Genomic DNA, 20163 nt, shown 5'->3' with positions numbered 1-20163 from the left:
TTTTTTTTAATATAGTTTAAGTAATGCGTCTCCCGGACTATAACGTAGATTATATAAAGCGTAGACTACGTAGGGCAGGCACAGAAGGGTTCAGTACATTTGGCTTATACGGGAAACCTTAGGTATATCACATCCACTATAATCCCTTGGGTTTAAGTAATTTTTAAAACAATGGAATGTTATTTTTTTATACCTTGTCACTTTGAATTCGCTTTAAAAAAAAAAAAAAAAACAAAACAAAAAAATTTTTGTTAATCGCCTTTTAAAAGAATCGAATATAAACACCCGATTCGATACGTATCGAATAATAATCGAAATCGATTATTTTGAATCGAATACGAAACGACCAAGGTATATTGTTATTATATACTTCATATCCAATACCCAAGGGATGTAGGAAAAAAGCGACATATATTACCACTAAATTACACTAATTATACCTACGAATAGCGTTGAGCTGAGATCTTGTATACTATTTCAATAATTTATGTTACATCTAATTTAAAAAAAAAAAAAATAAAAAAAAAAAAATTACTATATCTACGTCAAAATCGATAATCTATCGAAACGAATAATATATATAAACGATTAATCTTACGATTGTAAAAATTTTCGTCACGAAATTAATTATGCGAAATCTCCGTTTCGATAGAATATCGATAAAAAAAAATATAGACAAATTCGGATCGTTCCGCTATTTAATAATAAACATAGTGTGATGCGTTTCATAGTTATTATATATTCAACGACAATTGTGATATGAGAGGCATATTCGATATCAAATTGAAATGTATTAATAATTAATTTCAAAGTGGATTTACATCCATAACTCAAACGATAGAACATTGAGAATTGAATCGAAATCTAATATTACAATAAGTCAATTATTTCATAGAGTTAACGTTCATTATGAAATTTCGGTAAAATTGAAAAATTACAATATATATCACATCACTAAAAACGAATATTTGTGCATAGATTAAAAATTTCAATCAAAATATTTGTCGCATTGCTCATTACATATTTATGTTAAAAAAAAAAAGATCTTCCATAAACTTGCATTGGAGCACCGTGGAGTAAGCTCCGAACCTCAAAAGGAGTCCTTAGCCCCAGCAGTGGGACTGCAGCATGCTTACTTTTAGAAATATTTACCTTTTACATTTGTTATTATAATCGTATCTTTTCCATTTTAAAAATATTATCAAAATCGATATTTGAAAGATAATATTATATAATAATAAATATTTATCTAATTTAAAAATTGATTTTATATAAGGAGACATGTAGAAATTCAAACCATATTTACATAATAAATTAAACAATTAAAATTTCTCATGTTAAAAAAAAACGATACATTATACTTGTACACTAACCGCCTTACTTATAAACATTACTTAGCAGCTGTTTAGTTAAACATTGATTTCTCTCTTTCTCTCATTATTGATTTCACATTCGAAAGAAAGATACAGAGCATTGTTTAACTGATCGTCCGCTAAATAACATTTATAATAACGGGCGTAATTACTTTCTGTCATTATTAATTCATTCACCGGTTATTACTGGACAATATTATTAAGACAAATTCACATAAAAAACTTCAACTCATTTAAATCCAATATATATAAAGCTATATGCACACCCATTACTTTCATTACCCATTATCTTCTAAAAACTCCAAGTATTGTCCAATATAATATAATAGTATTATACAGCGAATTTGTTTAGTGGTGTAAAATATATAATGGTACCATTCAAGAGAGATGTATAGAAAAGCACCGTTGACATAACTTGGCATGACTTGAAGTGGCATGATTATTGAATGACAAACTTTAAAGTCCGGCCGTTGAGAGAATGCGTGTATGACGTGTATTACTTGGTGACAAATGCTACAATACAAAAATAAACAGTTGACAAAACAATGTAACAGCGCAGTACTGATAGAAAAAAAGTGACATAATGATGTATCTTCCAACTTATAAACGTTGCTTCGCGGATATTTAGTTAAACTCTGTTTTCTCTTTCTGACATCATTGATTCGACATTCGAAGGAAGAAGACAGCGTATCGTTTAATTAATCAATTGCAATTTATACGTCAAGCCAATAGTTTTTAAAGATATTATGCAATATAATAATAGTAATATAGCAAATTCTTCGCCATTTTATGGTTCCATCGTCATTTTAATCAAGGACTTGTCAGGAATGCAATCTCTCAGCAGCCAGTCATTAGAGTAATTTCACGTTGTAAGTAGTTTTGATATAGAGCCATGTAATTTTTACATAATTGGATAAGATTTATAAAATGATATTAAAATGTGATCGGATTGAATCATAATAGATCGTTTTATTTTGACTTTTGCCCAAAAATTGGCCAGAAAAAAAAAATCGACAAATATATAAAACACTTTTAAAACTGATCCACCTGGATTAGCACTTTCAAACTAAATTAAAAATTAAATGAGCACCAAAAACTATAATAAAAAAAAATTTTGTTCATATAGAAAATTTCAGCACCTCGGTACTATTAAATTACAAAAACGTATTATTTTTAATCTGTATCCCATCGAGCTACCGGTAGGTCAACCGATCCCTACCTTATCCAACATCACAAAAAATAGCAAATAACTTCATTCAGCAAATGAAAACTGATATAAAAGAAATAATTACAAAGAAATTTGATAATTAAGAGCGGCTTTTTTTTTAATCTATAATTAAAAAAAAAATAATTTATTTAAAAATGTGAACATAAAAAGTTGTGTGTCACTTTAAGAAAAAAAAAACCCTTATATTAATTTAAAAACTAATATCTTTTTTTAAACTATATTTATACTATTATTTATGCAAATACTAATGTGTATACTCGGTGATTTTGGTAACTATGTATGATGATTCATGAGACATCTGTCGAATTTCATATAGAATTCGCTTTTAAAGACTTAAAACGACATTTATTACATAATATACTGGTGGCTCATTGACAAAATATTCAATACAGAATGTTTAAGATAATATTAATGGTGTCAGAGAGGAAAATCACAAAATATTATGCGACAACATATTTTATATAATTAAATTTGTAATAATTATAATTGTCTATATAGATTAAATTATTATATAATACATTTAAGAATAATATTTATTTCGAAATATAAAATTTCTTTTTATGCCTGCAATGAGTCACCAGATATCAAAACCAAGTTCCAACATCCGATACTAAACGAACTACAAAAACGTAGAATTATAATAGAAATAATTATACAATGCTCCCGCACTTGCCATTGGTTAGTGATAAATTAGGCCCGAGAGGCCTGCCTAGCGTCTGACTGAAGGAATCGAACCCGTTACTCATGTACTGGTTGTTCTGTAAGCCGATAAAAATTTCGACAAGTGCGTTCGAAGCGCTCTGCGCGTTCAACAACTCGAATATGATACAATTACATTCGGGATCCGGTATTTTCGTACTCTTCGTACTCGAGCTGGAGCTTGTCGAATTAGTTCCGGAACTCGCGGGGGGGTTGGGGTGGAGCGGACACGTGATTTGAAGATTTTTCGGGTACTGGGTGGGTATACCCGACAGGTGGTTCGCGGCCGCTCGGGCGTAGAACACGCACGTGTGGCCGTCAGCGTCCGGGAAGTTCGGGTTGCCGTTGTGCTGTGAACAAAGATTATATTTTATTATCATTTTCTCTTTCAAGTTTAAATTTCGTTGCCCATGTGATCATGGACCGCATTTTTCCTTTTTTTAGAATCTACCTTATACAGATTTTTTTTAAAAAAAATATTATTTGGAGTGTCGAGTTAGGAAGTGTTACTTATTTATACAGTCCAAGGCATGTAATGCCGGTATTCGTGTGCCCGACCGATATAGTTGCGTAGGAATGCCATCCCATCGGACTGGGAGAATGGGAGAATAGAGAAGACACAACTTTGTGTATTCATGCTCCATAGCTTGCATGTGGTGTTTTTAGTAGTAGGTAAAGTAGAATAACATCACAAAAAATAAATCAGACGATAAAAAAAAAAAAAAATCAATCAACAGCCAATCGTTGTCCACTGCTGAACATAGGCCTCTCCCAAGGTGCGCCAAAGCTCCCTGTCCTCCGCCTTCCGCATCCAGTTGGTGCCCGCCACCTTCTTAAGGTCGTCGGTCCACCTGGCTGGAGGGCGCCCTACGCTGCGCTTGCCGATTCGCGGTCTCCACTCTAGGACTCGTCTGCTCCAACGGCCATCGGTCCTACGACATACGTGACCAGCCCACTGCCACTTCAGCCTGCTAATTTTGCAAGCTATGTCGGTGACTCCGGTTCTTTTCCGGATAATCTCATTTCTGATCTTATCCTTCAAAGATACTCCGAGCATAGCTCGCTCCATAGCACGCTGAGCGACTTTGAATTTGTGGACTAGTCCCGCAGTTAGTGTCCACGTTTCGGCACCGTATGTCATGGCAGGCAAGACGCATTGGTTGAAGACTTTCGTCTTCAAACATTGCGGTATAGACGACTTGAGGACTTGACGAAGGTTGCCAAATGCTGCCCATCCCAAGCGAATTCTTCGATCGGCTTCCTTCTCGAAGTTGTTCCTACCGACTTGTATTATCTGTCCTAGGTAGGTATATTCACTAACAACTTCGAGAGGTTTCCCCTCGACGTATATCAGTCCCGGCACGACATGCCTATTGAACATGACGAACATGAATCAGACGATGCGCTAATAAAAACATAAATTTTCTTATTATGTGACAGACGGGTGCGATTTCACTCAAGACCGAAGTTCCCTCGAGTACGAACACGATGACGTCACAGGGTGCAAATCCGCGTGTCGGAAGTAATATCTCACCCAGATGAGCAGCTGCGCGGCGGGCAGGTCGCCGGCGGCGGCGGCGGCGCGCAGGGCGAGCGCGCGCTCGGCGGGCGCGGGCGCGCGCGGCGGCGGCGCGGCGAGCAGGCGCGCGAGCGCGCCCACGGCGCCGCGCGCGCTGGCCGCCCGCAGCGCGTCCGCGCCGCCCGCCGCCGCCGCCGCCTCGCCCGACAGGAACGCGCGCCGCTCGTACTTCAGCCGGATCCATCTGCGGGGCGATCGTTATCGCTAGAATCGCGTGTGACTCGAGTACGACGCATTTTGATTTAATTACTTCGTCGTTTATTTTATTCTTATTTATTTATTTTGAACATTTTATACGTATCATAAAAGATATATACGATAGTGTTATACTGTGTCGGAGCTCCTAACGCCCTCCAATTCGACGGCACATTTATTTATTATTTGTTCTTTACAGACATAAAAATAAAATATAATTTAATTTAACAAAATATAATATATACATCTAAATATATATAACTTAAAATTATTTATAAAATAGTTTACATATGTATTAAGCCGAGATGGCCTAGTGGTAGAACGCGTGAATCTTAACCGACGATCGTGGCTTCAAACCCGGGCATGCACCACTGAATTTTCATGGACTTAATTTATAATTTGCGTTTATAATTCATCTCGTGCTTGACGGTGAAGGAAAACATCGTGAGGAAACCTACATCTGTCTAAAAAATAATTACGAGATTAAATTTAACATGAATTAAATATATTCAACTCACCGTTCCTTCTCTTCCCTCGTTGAAGTAGCTATGGGTTTGACGTGACCCCGTAGGTCTGATTCCCATATTGAATTAGCTAGAGCGTTACCCATCGTCACCATCACACTCACATGACCCAACCTGTTCGAAAGAATAATAACGAAGGTATAGACCACCCATTTTTAAATTAAATAGATAAAAGTAGTTAAAAAGTTAAAAGAGGTTTTATAATTAAATTCACTATACGTTGTAAGTAAATACAGATGAAAATTCTACGACAATAATTTGTACAATATTTTTTTTCTTTTAAAAAACTTTGTTTGCGAACTTAGAAGAAAATAATGATAAACGTTAATCTTACTTATAAACGTTGTTGGGGGGGGGGGTGATTAGTTAAACAATGCCGTCTTCTTTCTTCGAATGTCAAATCAATATTGACAGAAAGAGAGGAATCAGTGTTTAAGTACACAATCTAGTAATTTAAATAAAATATTTCTGAAGAGACTCAAGTAGTTTTATGAATTTATATTATAATAGTTTTCGCCCGTGGTTTCACCTGCGTGTTAAGGGAGGGTCAAGTGTTAGGTATAAGGTCCTTCCATGGAGTGTAAGTCAATACCAAATTTCATCAAATTCGGTTTAGTCGCTTAGTACTAATATAGATATGTATATTAGTATTATAAGTGCGAAGTAAGAGTGTATTTTAATGAACGAAGTCATTAACATTATTCCGAATTAAATTACTTATTCATACATGAGTAAGACTTACGGCCACTCGTCCAAATCCAAGGACCGCACCCTCGATATATGCGAGCCGAGGTTCCTGTGTATACCGGAACACTCGATGCATATTAACACGCCCAAGTTTAAGCTCGCCCAATCAGGATCTGCAGATCAAAAAAAAAATTACAACTTAAATAATTTAATTGTATCACTTTTTATGTAAACTGTACTTCTTAAATCATATCGAATATTTTTTATGAATATTTAACCAAATTACAATTACAAATGTATGATTAAATATTGTTTTTTTTTTTCTATTATTGTTAACTAATTAATATTTTATTTGTCTGTGGGCTGTTTGTATTTATTGCTAGTGTGAGGTTTTACTACTTTTTGCACTGCTCGTAATCTTTCGTATTCTGAATCCATAAGAGGAAATTTTGTTGTTTTATGTATTTGAAATTATTGTTCAATTCAATGTTATACTACACTGTGTGTTTCCCGAACAAAAATAAACAGAAATAATCAGCCAGCCGCCATGCGAATATTATTGCCAATAAATCGAGCCCACTAGCAATGCTCTCGACAGCGTAAAGTAAGTGATAACATAGCATTTCATTGCACACTTCCGTGGAAGAGTATTGTGTGTGTGTGTGTGTGTGTGTGTGTGTGTGTTGTGTTGTGTACGTGTACTATTATAGTAAAAACAAGTGTACCCTGAGCGCCGCAGTCGCAGCACTTGTCGTTGCCCTTCACCCGGCGGATGTAATACGTGGCGCGCACATCACCCGTGGAGTTCGCGCCCGTCGGCATCGGCTGACGAGATGTCTGCAATTTTATATTATATATGTTAATTTACATTTACCCCACCTTTAACATCCCACAGCTGGGATTCTCATTGCAAAAGGTTTGGAGCCAATTCTACAACGCCGCTCCAACACAACCCGTATTTGTGAGTACTTATAAACATAATCTACATATGATAATTTGATTTTGCTTGCCCGGCTCTGAACTGACAACTTCAGTTTATACTTCTCAACGACGAGAATATTACATTGTCACTGTGAGTCTTTCTAATTTAAACTCATATTTATAAATGCATTAAAAAAAATCCTCAATTCTTTAGTACAAATATAATAGTTTTGTGAGTAGACAAAGAATAAGTGTGCTACCTCCCCGACGAGGTCACAAAAGGCGTGGACTCACCCGTCCCTGCAGCGAGGCGAGTATCTGCGCCTCGACGGCGGCGACCCAGGCGTCCCGCTCGGCGGCGCAGGCGGCCGGGTTCCCGCCGGCGCCCACCTCCCACCTCCACCGTTTGCCGTCCAAGCTGACTATTGTGAATTCGCACGACGTCGCGCTTTCGGCATCTTTAATTATATTTTTTACTTTAATTAGAAAATGTATTATTATTACAATATTTAATGGTAGTCGTGATCAAATTTAAAATATTTTTCACTCCAAAGACTAATCATTTATCAGCATCCGGCTCGAAGGACCACATTTGTGAACGTACAAAAAAAATGCTAGTTATGATAAATAAAAATAAGAGACCGTGGGAGACCCCCTGTACTTCAATATATAAAAACACAAAAGTGTTTATACTTTACTATAGAATAATCAATACTTATATTCATCTTATTCATCAAAAAAATAACCAATCCATTATTATCATATAACTGAGCAGCTAGAACTTTTAGAGAGCGATCCCTCCAACATTTTCTCCGTAATTTTTTAACATTAATGTTAACCAAAATGTTCCACACTTAATGTCAACATACCTTCATCTCCATCCTTTTTAACGCCGCTGCTTTTCATCCGCCTGTGCCTCTTTTTGACATGCGGCGTGTCCTTGTCCGTGCCATTTGTGGAACACACGTCCACCTCGGAGGCGAGCGACTGCCGACTGGACGCGGGCTCCTTCATCGTATCGAACGCTGATAATAATGCTTTATCCGTTGCTCGCGTTGGTTTGTCTTTGTAGCCTGAAAGGAGAGAAAAAATCATGACAACACAGAGTATGTATTATCAGTTTTTCAAATTCATGATTGTTAATTTAAAATAAAAAATAAGCAAATTATTTTTGTTTGATACAGTGATTATAAATCATATTTATATTATATATATTAAGTATATTCACTTCATACCCACATAACATTCGCTTGAAGATTTCACCAAAAAGCAAGCATTGATTTCTCTCCACATTTCAAAATTAACAACAATCAGTTAAGTTGTTAAATTGTGAAAGCCGAATAAGCAAACAAATTTATTTAAACATTTATAATAATATTATAATACATTGATTATAATATAAAAGTTCATACCTAGGGATAAACCTCCGATGCTGTCATGTATATCCATGCTGGTGTACCCGTTGTATCCGGGTACCGTTGTGATGATAGACTTGGATCCTCTAGGTTTTTGTCCCGGTACCTTGACAGTCACATATTGCAGTGATATCTCTTTACCGTTTACATCCTCCATGTAATCCTGTAAATAGTCATATAGTATTATCAATAATAATTAAAATACTACAAGCATTGTTTTTTTTGTACAGGTAGTAACAACTTATAAATGTCACATTCTTAGCTAAGATACCCTTTTCATTTCAGACACCCTTCACCGAACATGAGATGAATTATAATCACAAATTAAGCACATGAAAATTCTTATCTTACTTACATCTTCAACCAACAACTGAGCCATTTCAGCTGTTTTTAAATACAATTTTTTATATAAGCCGCTCTTAAAGAATATAGCAATTATTAAAGCACGATCGTTTTCGAAAATATTAATGCATTTTGATACTTACATGTAAACTAGGATGATAAGTTAATCTTCCATCATCACATAAAGTTACATATTTCTTCTTCCACTCCTTATTCAGTGCTTTACTGCTCTTCTTGTACAAATACCCCTGTTTTAACGGTATCGCTCTCCCAGATCCGAGCTCCCCATTCTTTAATCTATCGTCGCCCTTCTTCGAGGGCGTGAATAGATTGGATCTTCTCCTCGACTTCCTTGATGTGGTTGGAGTGGACGAAGGTGTGGGTAGGTCTTTGACATCTTTCGATAATTGTAAGTTATCCAAGCAGTGCGGTGCCGTGAACTTGACGTTGTTGTTCTCCGTTGCTATGGATACGAGGCCTGTTGACGATCCGTGGCTGCCGAGAGAGTTGCCCCATCTTGATGAAGTGTCAGAGCCGTTCGTGCTGTGTATTTCGACAACGTGAGTTGACGATATCCCGCTGCTGTTAGATGACGCGTCGAAAGACGAGGCGCCGCGGTGGAGATGATGTGATGACGCGGATAGTGTATGATGGCCGCGTGGGAGGGATTCCTAAAATAGAATATCGTATTGTTATAGTCGCTGTCAAAAAATATTTGAAAAACAAAAGATATAGTGTTAGTTTACGAAAAACAAATTTAGTTTTTTCATGAGACTACCATCAGCCAACAATAACAGCCCGTATTATATTTACCACTAGTTATACATTAGCCTAAAATATAAGATTTTTTACTATCTTTTATGAATAAATCCATGTGGATTTAGCACAAAAACAAAAAATACAATTTAGTATAACAAACTGTATTATCACCCGCACCTTAAAAAAAAATTACTCAAATCAATCCACTGATAACGAACAATACTTGTTCCGCTATCTGCTCCTTGTTTTGTTAATGTGGGAACAGTTCCTGATAGATTGAGAATTCGTGAATATAAATATCTTAGAAATTCCTCCAACTTATGTAGATTTTCATAATATTTGAATTCAGTACCAAACTTAATTTAAATTGTATATACAAACACTTGAAAAACTTAATACTGCTTGCTTCGAATTATCCCTGCAATATTTGATTAAAAACTATTTGGACCAACAAAATGTTTGTCTTACTATAACAACTTTCTTGACTGAACAAGAAATTTCATTGAATCAATTTAATTACAATTTTTTAGTTAACAATTCAATTAAAGATATTGATGTTTCATTTTACAAAGATATATTTTAATTCTAGATTTAAAAAAAAAGATGTCATACTTATTTTGAATCAAAGATAACTCAGATAAGAACTCATAAACATTTTCTCTGTTATCATTGCCTAAAACAGATAATTTTTACATACGATAAACATTACCTTGAATTATTGTATTTGAGTAATCTATGTTACTTAATAAAATTATACAAAGACTAAACAAATAAATTGATTTATTCTAGCTTTAGGGTGATACGGAATGTTGCATATATATATCTACTAAATAGAATATATTAATAGTATAATTATAGACCTATTTACATCACAGCCTTTTTATTTTTGTATCTTTTTTTTTGTAATTCATTAATTTAGTTTGACAACATATGATGTTTTATCTTAACAGTAACAAACAAAATCTTTCTATTTATCTGATAATTATTTTCTTTCTAATTAACACCATAATAATTTCATTAAAAATATTACGAAATTAAATGAATCAGTAAAAGCCATCTCATAAGCTAATAATATGATATTCAATAATATTTGTAAAAGTGTTAGAGTTCTGAGCTAGTCTGACTCGGTTGATAGCACTGATTCGTTATTCCACACCGAAAGTTGATTACAAAATTAAATAAACCATTGCAACTTCTAGCACAAGGAACATATACCAACTTGGAATAAAGGACTAAACACTGTCAATGTAAGAAAAGGTTTTAAATTCTTAAGAAATCTATGTTAATGGTAAAGTAGTCATAACATGATTTGAATTGCAAATATGAACATTTGAATAACTTAGTGCTTGCTTGGATTTGTCCCCGCAATATTTGATTAAAAACTATTTGAACTAACCAAATGTTTGTCTTACTAAACCCACTCTCTTGACTAAACATGAAATGTCATTAAATTGATTTAATTACGATTTTTAGTTAACAATTTATTAAAAGATATTAGAAAAAATGTCATACTTATAAAAAGACAGTGCTTTGAGTAATGTTAAGTGGTTATAAAATTTACAAGCTTGTTATAACTTATTATTATTAAAATTAAAACTTAGTATGAAATTAAAACTTTTCCTTTTATCTGTATGGAATTAGTATTATTTGGATTTTTAAGTGTTTGAAATTGTTAATTTTTATTTGATAATATTAACATGCTTACACAATTTTATAATATGTGCATTAATTGTGAAAGTTTGTTAAAATACTAGTAGATGTAACATTTAATAAAAACTAAACAACAAAAATTATAATATTTTTAACTCGCCCAAACACAAAGTTGTTTATTGGAATCCCTGATTTTTATCTTATCTAGGTAATTATGATTTATTAATAAATAAGAAAAGAATATTATTTTATACACCTTGATTTTTATAATGAAATCAATTTTTTATGATACAATATAACAATACTGGCATGATTGCTTATTTATTTATAGAAATGATTAATACAAATATATTTGCATTCATTATTTAAATCAGCTTTTTTTTGTTGCCATCATTTGTGTATGAATATAGTTTGGTTTTCAAAAAAATGTTATTCTAACATTCATAAATGATTTATGATTTTTTTTTAATGGGGGTTTGTAGGTATTTACTAATCTTGTCTAGACCACTATTAAATAATAATATATATTTATTACAAATTGAGAATCATAAAATAAAGTTTTATTTAAGCTCGTTAGATCTACAAATGAAATCAAACAAATGATCTTGAACCTAAATCATAGAATGAGACTTAATGAAGCGTGAAAAACATTCGCTTCTAAATACGACGTATCTTACCTTATAAAGGAATGTGGAATGGTTATGGCTTGGTGAGTTTGCCACTGGCTGTGGAGTAACTGGCCTCGAACCACCAGACAGACACTGGGATGATGCTGATAATCTCGTACCAACTATCTTCTGACAAGCTGTAAATAAACACCAATATATCACCACATATAAAAAACACCACGCAACTTCATTTAACTATTTTAATAATTCGAAACACGGAAACAATACATTCACAAACGGAAGATCACAAACAACACGCACATTCAAATTTAGCCGATTTTCGTCGGTCGCGTTCTTCGGCTCTTTGTATGTTGTAGCATGAACTCCGACGCCTCAGGCTCGATATTGGCGACATGTTCGATTTAAAGATGAGTGTTTTCTCCATATCGCCATTCAAAATTCGATTGTTTTTACGGAAAGTCATTAGCGCAACGACAGTTTACAAACGGAACGCTGCATATGGAATGTCAAAAAATGTAAACAATGCGGAACGAATGAACGCGAAGATTAGAGCGAAACGACCGCACACCCGAGAGCCGGTGTTACCACTGCGCGATACGATCTCCCCACGCAAAACTTCATCCACTATCCGATATCATCACGCAGGCCGGACCGTAGCGTCACGCATAACTAATTATACGCAAAAAAATATTATGTAATTGAAACGATATCTATCAGAATGTTAAATGAATATATTCGGTCTAATTGATAAGACAGATCAAATGTGCATTGATATGTAAGACAATTTTCTAGTGAATTTTTAATCACTTTTTTTATTGATTTACTATAACAAAAATGAAAATAACAAAATGCTCTTATTTTCTAAGATAAATAATAAACAGCGTTGCATGTAATATACTAACCATCTTGGAATACACGTTCTACGTTTAAGCCGTACGTTGCGCACGTCTCGTAGTAAGAGCACCTCCGTAGTTCATTCGACAATTTACGAGCGCGGTTGTCGTCCACAACGCGCGGACTGCTTTCACTTATGGCATCTGGAAGAGAACCGATCATTAAATAGGAAATAATCAGTTAGAAACATCGAACAGAATTATAATATGTAAATCGGATGTACGCGTAACGTTATATATTAAACACAACGTTAAAATATAACTTTCACTTTTCGTTTGAAATAATATTAAAAAAAAGACGTAAAAGAAATAGTTTTACATTATCAATTAATTAAGAATATTTCCAAAAAATACGAAACAAACTAGTAAGACTTGATAATTGTAAAAAAAAGTCACAATGTTTGTGGTGTGATAGGTTAGTTACTCACCTTGAGTCCCAACCAATATGATCGGAATTTCAGCTGAATTCCGATAGTGGGACATTTTATTGAAGTAATTCGAAACGGTGTTGTAGCTGATATCGTTCTCGAGACTAAATACGAATATTACGGCATCTACCCAAGCAGTAAACTGTAACAAGAACAAACATTATTATAACAAATGTATCGTAGTTTAAGTTTCTAAAACGTAAATATTTGCTATGGAATTGTCTTGTCTTGAACTTAATCATATATCTTTAAAAGTATTACAAAAATATTTTGAAATCCAATGTTATGAGACTTTTAAATAATCTACCTACGAACTATAAACTGTGACAACAGAAGGACTGCGAAATTATACCTAAAGAAAAAGCCGCACCCCAGGTTTTTACCCATAATAATTACGAGGGGTAATTCCGTTCCGTAAGGGTTATGGAATTGGATGTAATATTGTACACATATGACATCAGAGCGCTCGTACTAAGAGAATAATATAATAACCACAACTGGAAGCGAAATATACTTTACACGTAAAGTAATAAAATATTTATTTTTTTCCCTGACATATTATCTACAACAATTTTGAAATCGAATTATAAAGCCTAAAAAAATAAAAAAAGTGTTTGCGTAAGCAAATGCAGACATAAACTGTATGAATAACTCAGTTTCCACTTCAAAAATATATGTGCGTAGGAGGGTGTCACCCTTTTCCTCTTCAATAGCATTCAACTGTGAGTCGAGTCATCCGTAGTGCGTGATGCTGATGAGAGGCAAACTATAGAAAAAAAAACTATCCTAAGCACTTTTATAAACGAGGCGCCATCAAATGAACGAATTGGAACAGACCCCAAGTCTCTGCCTTTAAAAATAACCGAAGTTAATTTGCAATTGAAAACTATTTTAATAAATAATTATGTAACTCAGTAAAATTAAAGTTTAAGATTGTTTCAAAAAATATTTTAATGTGCTACGTATATAATATCTGAATTTTAATATATTATGTAAGCTAAAGTATATTTGAATTAATTATATATATTTACAAGTATATATGTATAAACGAGACAGTCATTTATCCATTTTAATTAGAAAAAAATATATAAAAAGATAATTTGTAATGACCAACAAATTAACTAACAATAATTTATCTCACCAAAATATAACTGTGCAATAGTTCCACTAATTTTGTCGAAACGCTTTAACACATAACTTGTACGTGTATTAAAAAAAAACACTTCCAAATATTAGAATCGAAAAACAATCACGTTGTGAACAGTACTGAACTCTGGAGGCGACTGGGCGGGCGGGCGGATTGGAGCCTAGGCGCGAAGCCTTCGCGTAACTCTATCTCGCTTATACACACTGATAGACCCTTTGAAAGAGAGAAAGGGAAACCTAAATGCATCGCTACTGAACCTTGCAATGCTCCTATATATTTATATATATATAAGGTCAGATGATAGATAATGGATTTGCTTGTTTAATATCAGATAACTAATTCTGGCTGTATAAAGATCAATGTTAGTGATCATTTACGTTATCTCGATGATATAACTTTATCATTTTTATGGTTCGATATAAAATGTCAATACGTCGAAAGTTTTACATCACGAGATGATACACACATTTCCAGAACATATTGAACTTAGAAGTTTAATGAAGAGGAAATAAAACAAAATACGCTTCGACGTTCCGAGCCTACGTGAACTCGATAAATGCAGCGAAGTGAGAAAAATATTCAAGATTTAGCCTTTAACTTCGATGAATATTTACAAGAAAACATACATACTTTAATAAATTACCTAAGTTGTATTATTTTAATTTATTACAGTGTAAGAGAAGTTTCGGATTCGTAATATTATTACAATAACTATAAATAGGAATATCATTAATTTTAAATGAAGTAAATAAAATAATATCATGCGATAAAATTCAGTAAATGTACCGCAATATCGTTGTAGTACATTTACTAGAGGACATTATACTGTGCATTGCGGAAAAGGACGTTTTATTTTAGAACGAATTTCATTCATTTCGCCATTGTTCCGTTGATAGTGCACTATTCATTTTATCTTTTGAGGGCAATGTACCAGAAGAAGAGTTGCTCGTCATTAAATGATTTGATAACGAATCCAGTACTATCAAAATCCTTTCAACTACATTGATTCGAAATAGTACCTTTAAATTTAAAAATAAATAGCTGATTTAAAAACAAAATCAAAAGACGTTTACTAAGCGTCTTTTTCGAGAGCGTTATTTTCGCTTTATTTCTCGGAAGATACGACTGTCCTAACAGAGAATATATCGCTGTTCAACAAACGCGATAATCTAGCTTGAGACTTTGAGAGGCAAGCAGATTGAAATGAAATTGTTGCTTATAAATAATTCAAAACTCGCGTCAACATGTCGACGGTAATGTAACGTAACTTGTATTAATATTAATTTATTGATGTCAAATGCTGTATACGCCTGAAGTATTCGGAACGGCCAAATTATGTATGAAATAAGAAGAATATATCACTGTTCACGAAACTAATAAATGTGATCAAATTATATTACATTGACAATACGCATACGTACTATTTACAAAAAATTTAGACAGCGCGATTTAGGAACTTCAAAAAATTAATTAACGCCATCTACTGACATACAATAAGAAACATGTTTAATTTTTAACATATATATGTAAATACTAGCATCATATATTACGTACATTTTACGTGAAGGAAATAATAAAAAAGTAAAGTGTCATTTTAGTGTGACCATAGTGTACTTACAAAGATAAAACAAGTAAAAATTGTGCATATCATTAGACTAGAGATCTTTTGTTACCTTGTTACGAGTAATCGGGAACAGGTTTCGAAGCCCTTACGAAACCGGGGTGAATCCCGAACAAAAGATCTTTACAATGCACGTACGTACTTGTTTTTTTTTTTTAAACATGAATAGAAAGAAGCAAGAATAATGCGGGCAGGTAACTTGATACTGAGGTACCCTTGTGGCTGTTACCTACAACGACATCCATAGTATGTGATACTGTAGCTAGGTTTTACTTTGTGGTCAGACTACTTCCGTTTACTGTATTTGTATAACTATGATGCTTAAAAACATTTTCTCGAAATACAAAAAAATCTTAAATTATAATATTTCGCTCTCTGAAAATATATTCATATAGGTCATGTACCTAAGGTTACTGACATTATTTTAACCTTGAAAAGCTTGACCGATATCAACAGGCGAATATAAATCTTGACTCCATAACAAAAAAGCATAAAATCATAAAAACGATAATCCTTGACAAAGTAGTCCAGATGTATCTTTGGCTATACTTAACTCTCAGATCGTGATCCGTAGTTGAAAAGACAAAAACGTTGGACAAGATTGGTCCATGGCTTAAGCCTATTGAAATTAAAGCAAACGTGACAGCAAAATAAACAGTGATTTTAAACAGACAAAACAGATTCAAAAACAAGATTGACAACTTCAAGGGACTTAATAATAATATATTTATAAAATCAGATACAATTTACATTTCACGTATTTTTGTATACTCATAAAATGTAATGTATACTCAGCTTATGTGATGTTGACCGTTTAAAATATATTACATTTAAGTCGGTTAAATAAATAATCTCAAATAAATTAATATTTTATTCCTTTCTATAACGGCATGGTTACAATTACTCACGTACATAAGTGCCTTAAAACAACAGATACTTCATGCAACAGCAACCAAGCACGTGTCGAAAATTATGCTCAATTAAATATTAAGTCGCGAGCGACGGAATGTGTGTAGTTAAAATAAATTACATCCTAACCGTAACAAATACGAAGGTAGTACATAAATAACGAATTATGACATAATTAAAGTACCAGTAGTAGTAGTTAAAAATCCGAGATGGCCTAATGGTTCGAACGCGTGAATCTTAACCGATGCGCGTAGGTTCAAACCCGGACAAGCATCACTGAATTTTCATGTGCTTAATTTGTGTTTATAATTCATCTCGTGCTTAACGGTGAAGGAAAATATCGTGAGGAAACCTGCATGTGTCTAATTTGACTGAAATTTACCACGTGTATTCTACCAACCCGCATTGGAGCAGCGTGGTGAAATAAGCTTCAAGCCTTCTCCTCAAAAGGGAGAGGAGGCCTTAGCCCAGCAGTGGGACATTCACAGGCTGTTACTGTTACTGTAGTAGTAGTTAAGGATGAATCTGTTACAGGTTATAATATCAACAAGAGCTTAGCAATGTATATTGTTTAATGCATCATTTAACTTTAAGAATCATAGACGAAAATAATTTTGAAATTTCCTCTGGCGGTCTTACCCTAAGTAGGACTTTTCGGGAAAAACAAAACGGGAAAGCCCATTTTATCGAGTTACAACTTTATAACCGGGCGCCCTAACAACTACGAGGGCGGGAAGTGAATTTGATAAGCAAATATATCGCCAGATAACTTTATTACGAACATTGTATAATGTTCTTTTGTATTATTCATGTATCGTTTTATATCATTGTAATGTAATTGTTTCTTTTGAATTATGGTATGATTACAATAAAAAAAACGACGCAGTCCTTGTAGATACAGAATTAATATATATATAAATTGACATTTTAAATATTATAAATCACATTACTAAAATATAATCATGATAAGCTTTTAAAATTTTCACAAAATAAAAAAGGCGAAACTTGTTACTGGCAACACTAAATTGAAGTGAGCAACTTAGTGTCAAAATAGCTTTTTCCTAAGTATGGTTCAGCGCTTGCCATCTCAAATGAACATTAAAATTCAGCTCACGATCGCCATACCAGAGACAAACTCGAGCGTTCCATTACATTTTCAAATATTTGACCTTCGCCATGACAAGTTTGTGAGTTGACAGAAACTGTTAAGTAGAAAAGTTGAGCAGTTTTTAAGATTGTACAAGAATATTAATCATTGTTGCAAAGATTGAAATATTAAAATTATTACCTTTTGTAATATTATAGTAGTGTTTTTTGCGCTGGTTATACGTAATCACTAATTAAAAATAAATAGTCAACAGATTGGTAACACTCGACAAACATTTACGGTATATTTTTTTTTATATTTCTTTAGAATTTATATTCAAATTATATAACACATCAATAATAAAACCTAAATAAAAAGTGGTAAAAATCGCCACATACATAAGACAATTGCAATTAATGTATTAATTTCATTTCTTCTACAAAGATAAATAAGAAATAATTTTATTTTTAATCTTTACAAAGGTTTTACATTTTAAACGAAACAAGAGCGTTAATCTATAATTCTTGCAAGTGAATAACCTGTCAAAAGCGAGCGTTATCTGTCGACAGCTGGGTAAAGACAAAATAGTCCCTTAAAATAATGAATATGGTAGCGAGTTCAACTCCCGTCCCAGACAGGGCAACGTACAATGAACTATAAACTTGTTATAGTCTATCAGAACTTTGACATAATCGTTTTAAAATTAGACTTTTTAGATTTAAACGTAAATTCAATTACATTATTATTACAATACTCTGACAGAAAATACTTTAAATTAAACGTCAAATTATTCTAATTAAACTTTTAATCGATGTATAATTAATTATTTAAAGTAGCAAAATATTCTAAACTATGACAAAATATATCAGTCTGTCATATAAGAATCGAATACCTATATTAACTCGAATTTCGAATTGTGTTTTTTTTTATATTTTTAATGCGAAATTAATATAAATAATCGCATACAGAATATTCTAAATTTACAATTATTACATTTGTTATTGTTTTTTTTTACATGTTGTGTATACACTAATAATAAATAATGAATAAGCTCCAAACCTTCTCCTCAAAAAGAGGAGAGGAGGCCTTTAGCCCAGCAGTGGGACATTCACAGGCTGTTACGGTACGGTACGGTGTATACACTGATTCTCCCTTACGTCATTCTTGATTTGACATTCGAAAGAAGACGTTATTACGCATTGTTTAACTAATCACCCGCCAATCAAAGTGTATTAGTAAAGCCGATAATGATTAAATAACGAACGAAATATATATTAGTTGGCATGATTAACGTATGAAAATATCACATTGAATCATTTGAACAATGTAAATAGCTGTGGTGAAAATTTCATAACCGCAAAATTGAGAGTGTCAATACAAAACACCGCAGTTGGATTAACCAGTTTGCACTTATCGATAATTATATATTTGAAATCGGCGACAGCCGAGTGATTGGAATACATTAGTGGCTTACGGGTTCAAATCGGCTTGAATTTAAATTTTTCTCATAGTGCGATATATATTTGTGTTTTTCAATTGTTACTCACTCACTTTTATATGTCATAAATGACGTTTTTTTACGTCATTTGTAAGTCCATTACCGTAACAGCCTGTGAATGTCCCACTGCTGGGCTAAAGGCCTCCTCTCCTCTTTTTGAGGAGAAGGTTTGGAGCTTACTCCACCACGCTGCTCCAATGCGTGTTGGTAGAATACACATGTGGCAGAATTTCAGTGAAATTTGACACATGCAGGTTTGTTCACGATGTTTTCCTTCACCGCAAAGCACGAGATGAATTATAATCACAAATTAAGCAAATGAAAATTCAGTGGTGCTTGCCCGGGTTTGGACCCACGATCATCGGTTAAGATTCATGCGTTCTTACCACTGGGCCATCTCGCCATGTAAGTCCATTATGTCTCATAAATTGAATACTCGAAGGCGTATACTCACAAGGCCTTATAAACGAATCGCTTGTAACGAATAAAAATATGTTATTATCAGTTAGCTCATCGCACTCCTTTCTCATATCATTTATAAAATAAATCTCCATTAAATTCTATTATGAAACGTACTCT

At 33.5% G+C, this 20163-nt stretch overlaps 1 protein-coding gene across 2 annotated transcripts in view; it reads right to left on the bottom strand.

The window, feature by feature from the left end:
* Positions 1 to 226: 226 nt before the first annotated feature.
* Positions 227 to 20163, bottom strand: part of LOC126769115 (centaurin-gamma-1A) — a 259730-nt gene continuing 239793 nt past the window's right edge. For both annotated transcript variants that reach the window (XM_050487676.1, XM_050487677.1), the window contains exons 4-15: positions 13323 to 13464; positions 12904 to 13038; positions 12050 to 12177; positions 9107 to 9634; positions 8619 to 8784; positions 8076 to 8279; positions 7501 to 7664; positions 7011 to 7122; positions 6341 to 6458; positions 5593 to 5712; positions 4835 to 5063; positions 227 to 3650 (exon numbers count right to left, since the gene is read on the bottom strand). In XM_050487676.1, coding sequence (XP_050343633.1) covers positions 3252 to 3650; positions 4835 to 5063; positions 5593 to 5712; positions 6341 to 6458; positions 7011 to 7122; positions 7501 to 7664; positions 8076 to 8279; positions 8619 to 8784; positions 9107 to 9634; positions 12050 to 12177; positions 12904 to 13038; positions 13323 to 13464 — 2445 coding nt within the window. In that variant the 3' untranslated portion in view covers positions 227 to 3251. The remainder of the gene's footprint in view (positions 3651 to 4834; positions 5064 to 5592; positions 5713 to 6340; positions 6459 to 7010; positions 7123 to 7500; positions 7665 to 8075; positions 8280 to 8618; positions 8785 to 9106; positions 9635 to 12049; positions 12178 to 12903; positions 13039 to 13322; positions 13465 to 20163) is intronic.

The sequence above is a fragment of the Nymphalis io genome, chromosome 6, assembly GCF_905147045.1.
Source record: "Nymphalis io chromosome 6, ilAglIoxx1.1, whole genome shotgun sequence".
Classification (NCBI taxonomy): domain Eukaryota; kingdom Metazoa; phylum Arthropoda; class Insecta; order Lepidoptera; family Nymphalidae; genus Nymphalis; species Nymphalis io.
The sequence above is the reverse complement of the archived record's forward strand: the minus strand, read 5'-3'. Positions and strand labels throughout refer to the sequence as shown.